General features: G+C 41.5%; 1 protein-coding gene across 1 annotated transcript in view; it reads left to right on the forward strand.

Moving 5' to 3' along the window:
• Positions 1 to 2,569: 2,569 nt before the first annotated feature.
• The window catches only part of LOC102835311, a 205,963-nt gene continuing 201,735 nt past the window's right edge, over positions 2,570 to 6,797 (forward strand). Inside the window, exons 1-2 of the mRNA XM_006862032.1 lie at positions 2,570 to 2,803; positions 3,555 to 3,613. Coding sequence (XP_006862094.1) covers positions 2,570 to 2,803; positions 3,555 to 3,613 — 293 coding nt within the window. The remainder of the gene's footprint in view (positions 2,804 to 3,554; positions 3,614 to 6,797) is intronic.

Consider the following 6,797-nt stretch of genomic DNA (forward strand, 5'->3'; position numbering starts at 1 on the left):
TTATAATCAATGTAATGAAACAAGTTATATGAATTGTTGAATGTGAAACTGATGATGTGCCCTGTAAACTTTCACTCAATCCACAATAAAAACCTTAAATAATAATAAAAAAAAAAATCAGAAAAAAAAATGTGTAAAGATCTGGAGTCAGAAAAACAAAAGGGGATAACACACTCAGCATTTCTAAAGCTGGGGGAACTGAAGAAAAAATTCAAGCCTCGACTTCCATTATTTAAGAATTTTCTGGGCAAATTACTGAATGATGCAGAAAGCATCAAGAGAAGATGAAAGGAATACACACAGTCACTATACACACAAAAGGAAATGGTTAATGTTCAACCATTTCAAGAGGTAGCATATAATCAAGAGCCAATGATACTGAAAGAAGAAGTCCAAAGTGCATTGAAGTAATTAGCAAAGAACAAGGCACCAGGAATTGATGGAATAAAAATTGAAATCTTTCAAGAAAGTGAGGGGGCACAGGAGGCACTCACTCATCTCTGCCAAGAAATTTGCAAGACAACTATCTGGCCAACTGATTGGAAAAGATCCATATTTCTGCTCATTCCAAAGAGAGGTGATCCAATGGAATGCGGAAATCATTGGGCAATATCTTTGATACCCCTTGTGAGTAAAGTTCTACTAAAGGCAATACAGAAAAATCTGCAAGCATACATTGACAGAGAACTTCCAGAGGTTTAAGCCGGATTCAGAAGAGGCCGTGGAACGAGAGATATCATTGCTGCTGTCTGATGGATCTTGGCTGAAAACAGAGAATACCAGAAAGATGTTTACCTGTGCTTTATTGACTACGCAAAGGCTTTCGATTGTGTGGATCAAGACAAGCTATGGACAACATTGCGAAGTATGAGTATTCCTGAACACTTCATTGTGCTTATGAGGAATCTGTACCTGGACCAAAAGCAGTTGTTCTAACAGAACATGGGAACACTGAATGGTTTACAATTAAGAAAGGTGTAAGACCGAGTTGTATTCTTTCACCATACTTATTCATCCTGAGAAGCTGGGTTATATGAAGAAAAACATGGCATCAGGATTGGAGGAAGACTCATTAACAACCTGTGATATGCAGATGATAACAACCTTGCTTGCTGAAAGTGAAGAGGACTTAAAATACTTACTGATGAAGATCGGTATGGATTGCATCTCCATGTAAAGAAAATAAAAATCCTCACCACTGGATCAATAAACAACATTCCTATGAACGGAGACAAGATTGAAGTCGTCAAGGACTTCATTCTTCTTGGATCAACTATCAACACTCAAGGAAGCAGCAGTCAAGAAATCAAACGACGTATTGCATTAGGCACATCTGCTGCACAAGAGCTTTTTAAAGTGTTGAAGAGCAAAGATGCCAGTTTGAGGACTAAGGTGCGCCTGACCCAAGCCATGGTATTTTCAATAACTTCATATGCATGTGAAAGCTGGACACTGATTAAGGAACACAGTAGGAGAATCGATACTTTGGAGTTATGGCGTTGGAGGAGAATATTGAAAGTGCCATGGGCTGCAAAAAGAACCAACAGATCTGTGTTGGAAGACGTGCAGCCAGAGTGCTCCTTGGAAGTCGGGATGGCCAAACTTTGTCATACTTCGGACATACTGTCAGCAGGGACCATTCGCTGGAGAAGGATATCATGTTTGGTAAGGTGGAGCATTTGAGAAAAAGAGAAAGACCCCCAGCGAGATGGATTGGCAAAGTAGCAGCAACAATGGGCTCAAGCGTGGCAACAATGGTGAGGTTGGCCCAGGACTGGGCAGTTTTTCGTTCTGTTGTGCATATGGTCGCCGAGTCAGTACCGACTCCATGACACCTAACAACAACAACAATGGAGAGATCCACATGGCAAGGAACTGAGGCCTCCAGCCAACAGTTGCAGCACATCGTCCAGCCTCATTGGAGTCCTGAGATGACTGAAACCCTATTAAAGTTCCTGAGCCAGGGCCACCCTGCTAAGATTTCTGGCCCTCAGAAATGGTTTGAGGTACTAAATGGTTGTTTGTTTAAGTTTTAAAAAAGTTGTCAGCTTTTTGGGATGTGATAATGCCACATCAAATGAGTTTTAGGAGGGTGATGAATATTAACATGATGTGTTGATAGGCCTGTGGAACAGCCAAATAAAGATGTCCAGGTAGACTGTTTGAAATATAACATCTAGAGTTCAGGACATTACTCAGGAGGTGTTGAATGATACGGTAAATTGTCTATAATGAAATGGGGCAGAGGGAAAAGGGCTCATGATGGTTAGGGAGCTAACAGGAAAATGAAATAGGGTGTGTTATCATCATGCTGATGAGTCTAGATATCCACCAGCAGGCTCTGTGTCATTTTACAGCCGCCCCTCCAGGTGGGCCTAGTTGGCCTTCCTCAGAAGCTGGGTCAGTGAGCGATCACCTAGGCCGCGGGAGGCTCAGCCCTGGTCTGACCGCTGGGTGGCACGGTGCGGCGCGAGCGCAGGAAAAGCCCGGGAAAGCTGGTGAGAGGGCTGCGCCTGCGCGGCAACCGACGGTCAGTTAGACACGGACAGCCGGGACTGCGAATGGAGGGATGGAGCTTCCCCAAGACGCTCACGGGGTTTCCACCTCGGCTTCTCACCGTAGTGCGTCACTCCGTATCCCATCCAAAACCCCTTTACTTCAGAGGAGCGCCAATACCATCATAGATGCCATCCCCAGCAGAGGGTCGATGTTTTCTAACCGCCAACCCCAGGAGCAAGGCAAGCTGATGCTACCCAAGAGCAAGGAGAAGGATAAAGGGGGCACCAAGCACCGGCTTCTGAAAGTGAGCAAAGAGGGGCGGTGAGCGGGTACAAGGGTCGTCCCCCTCTACCCTGACCACCTGGTTGTTAAGTGCTGTCAAGTCGGTTCGGACTCATAGCAACCCTGTATAGGGGTTCCGAAGAGCAGATGGTGAGTTTGAACCGCTGACCTTGAAAGCATGATAAACCTTTGCGGTCCAGTGCTTATCCTACAGCGCCACACCGCAGTCCACCCTGACCACCATCCAATTAGAGAAAGGACTTAAACGGGTCAATGAATGCAGACTGGTGGGAGACTGCCTTAAATTGGAGGCTGGTATAACCAAAAGAGAGTTTACTTGTGGGAACTTGGGCAATGATTTAACTTGTGGAGCGTACGTTTATTGTAAAGCAAAGCAATAATTCTTATTTCTGAGTATACGGGAGAAAAGATGAGGCTTTCTGCTTCTGTGAAGGGTCAATATGAGACAGAACCTACTCCATGGCACTTAACAACAACACCAATTTATGAGTATACGGTTGGCTTGAGAAAAAAAGAAAATAATGCCATTAGCCTTTGAGACAATTCCCAGACTAAATCTTTACAGGAGCAGCCAGCCTCATCTGTCCTCCATAGAGCAGCTGGCAGGTTTGATTATCAGTTCAATGCTTTTGGTTAGCAGTTCAATGCTTATCCAACAACGCCATGGTTGTTCCTTTAGGCAAGGAAAATAAAGGATTAAGTAATCCGTTTCAAGTTTAGTAATTTCATGTATTTGTGCTGTGAATATCAAGGTCTATGACCAAATCCCTTACTCTTCTTTCCGTGTAGAAGAGCTGGCCTGCAAGAACAGGTGAGGGCGACAGTGAAAGAATTTGGTAGTGCTGAAGGATGGAAGAAAACTTCTCCCTTCTTGACAATGTTTTCAACTGTCTTCAATGCCAGACTATGAACTTCTGACGTCAGTAACACTTCAACCTTGAAATTAGCATAGTGCCAGGCATATCATTATGTTAGGATGTCAGTACATGTTAAATAATTCATATAAAGGTTAGGAAGTAGGACTATGTAGGGCACTGGGTTTTCAATGAAAGCTGGCTAATTGAGGAGAGTGGACCCCAAAGTGAGTAGATGTACAGACTTTAGCTATCCTGGGAAGCTTTTCTACTCAAGATGGAGTCCCAGGGGACAGAACTGATAGGCATCGTGGAATTAACTGAAATCAAAATTCTCTGCATGCTCAGGAGAAATTCTAGGAGGTGTTAGAAGCTTTATGAAGCTAGTTTTTAGACAGAATTCTTTGCTCAAGGTTCTAAATAGAATTTTGGTGAACAGTTGTTTTTCTGATGTTGCTACCATTGAGGAGATCTCTGTTCAGATAAAATGATGCAGGTAAAATGAGGCAGGTGGTGGTATTTTTGTAAGTTTAAAAGATGAACCCTTTTAAGACCGAATTAGTTTCTACTTTTTACCTTTTGTTGAAACTGGGTTTTTTTTTCGGTAATAAAAGGTATTTTGAACAAAATGACAATTTTTTAAGGTAATAAGGATTTGGTACAATTAGCAGTACACATATGTCCCAAGGCATCTTTGGTGGGATGAAGCCCAGTTCTTCATATTCATGTAGTTGTACAGACTCCCGCCAGAAGGCCTGGACTGCAGAGCACAAGGTTGGTGGTTCAAGCCTATTAACTGCTCCATGGAAGAAAGCTGAGGCAGTCTGCTCCTGTAAAGATTTACAGCCTCAGAAACCCTATGCAGGGTTGTCCATTATGAGTCTAAATGGACTCAATGGCACAACAACCAGATGACAATGTGCATTAAACATGGAATGCTGGGTTCCCACTAAGTCCTAGGAGCAGAAAATATACATGAGCACAGTATGTACTCCTGGGTCACAAAATGGTTAATTGAGCATCAGCATGCTAAAGGTGCTATTTTATTTTTCAAATTATTGAAATGCTCATCACAAATATACTCTCAAAATAAAGGTTACCAAAACATTAGAAAGAATGATAAAACCAAACTAATTGGTATTAAATGGCTTATAACTTAGTTCCAAGACACAGTGACCCTATGGACAGAGTAGAATGGTCTCACAGAGTCTCTGAGGCTGTAACCTTTATAGAAGCAGACTGCCACTTGAGAGGAGCCGGCTTCATCTTCCTTCCATGGAGCTGCTGATCGGGTTGAACTGTTAAGCACAATGCTTACCATGTTTCACCACCAAGACTCCTGTAGAGAATAGTATGCTGTTGTTGTTGAGTGCCGTGGAGTTGATGCCGACCCACAGTGACCTGATTTATAATAAATCTTCACAATCGAGGTTATGCTTGACCTTAGTGCTGCTGCCACTGTGTCAGTCCATCTCATTGTGGGGTCTCTGTTTTTTCATTAATGCTCCACTTTACCAAGCATGATGTCCTTTTCCAGGGACTGGTCGTCCTGATAATATGTCTGAAGTATGAAAGATGAAGTCTGGCCATCCTGACTTCCAAGGAACACTCTGATTATACTTCTTCCAACACAGATCTATTTGTTCTTCTAGAAGTCCATGGTACACCATAACTCAAATGAATCAATTCTTCTATAGTCTTCCTTATTCATTGTTCAACTTTTACATGCATATGAGGTTATTGAAAATACCATGACTTGGGTCATGGGTACCATAGTCCTCAAACTGACAGTTTTGCTCAAAATTTAAAGAGGTTTTATGCAACAGATTTGCCTAATGCAATACATCATTTGATTTCTTGACTGCTGCCTCCATGAGTGTTGGTAGTGAATCCAAGCAAAATGAAGTCTTTGACAACTTCAATCTTGCCTCCATTTGGCATGTTATTTATTGGTCCATTTGAGAGGATTTTTGTTTTCTTTACATTTCAGTGTAACTGATATCACATCAGTAAGTATTTTAAGTCCTCTGTGCATCATCTGCATATCGCAGGTTGTCAATGAGTCGTCGTCCAATTCTAATGCCTCATTCTTCTTCCTATAATCCAGCTTCTAGGATTATTTGCTCAGCAGACTGATTGAATTGCTGTTGTTGCTGTTTAGTACCGTCGTTAGTTCCGACTGATACAAACTCATATAGGTTTTCTGAGGGTTAATAGTATAGTGAAAGAATAAAACCTTAGCACTTGTTGTTGTTATTGTTAGGTGCCATTGAGTTGATTCCAACTCATAGCTACCCAGTGCAGTGTACAACAGAACGAAGCACTGCCTGATTCTGTGTTATTCTCACAATCATTGCTCTATTTGAGTTCATTGTTATTGTCAATCTATCGCATTGATTTTCTTTTTCACTGACCCTCCACTTTACCAAGCATGATGTCCTTCTCCAGGGACTAGTCCCTTCTGATAATATGTTCTAAGTATGAGAGACAAAGTCTCATCATCCTAGCTTCTAAGGAACATTCTGATAATGTGTTGACAATCCATGTATGTTTTATATTCTTTTCCAACACCATAATTCAAAGCCATAAATCATTTTTTTGTTCATGGCAGTTCATGGTATATTTGATATTTTTGTTAACACCACAATTCAAAACTTATTTTTTGGTCTTCCTATTTATTGTCCAGTTTTCACATGTATATGAGCCAATTGAAATTACTATGGCTGGAATTAAACACACCATAATCCTCAAAATGACTTTGGTTTTTAGCACTTAAAAGAGGTCTTTGGAAGCATATGATCTGATTTTCAGAACACTCCATTTGATTTCTTGACTGCTGCCTCCATGAACGTTGATTGTGGGTCCAAGTGAAATGAAATCTTTGACAACTTCAGCCTTTCCTTCATTCATCATGGTAGTGTTTAATTAGTTTTTTTTTTTTTTTTTTTTTTTATGTTGAGATGTAATCCATACTGAAAGCTGTGGTCTTTGATCTTCAGTAAAAGTTTCAAGTCCTCTTTCAGCAAGCAAGGTTGTTTATTACACATGTTGTTGTTGTTGTTGTCAGGTGCCATCGAGTCGGAACCGACTCATAGCGACTCCATGCACAGCAGAACGAAACAATGTTCGATCCTGGGCCAA

Source organism: Chrysochloris asiatica, unplaced genomic scaffold (genome assembly GCF_000296735.1).
Source record: "Chrysochloris asiatica unplaced genomic scaffold, ChrAsi1.0 scaffold00045, whole genome shotgun sequence".
In the NCBI taxonomy this organism is placed as follows: Eukaryota; Metazoa; Chordata; class Mammalia; order Afrosoricida; family Chrysochloridae; genus Chrysochloris; species Chrysochloris asiatica.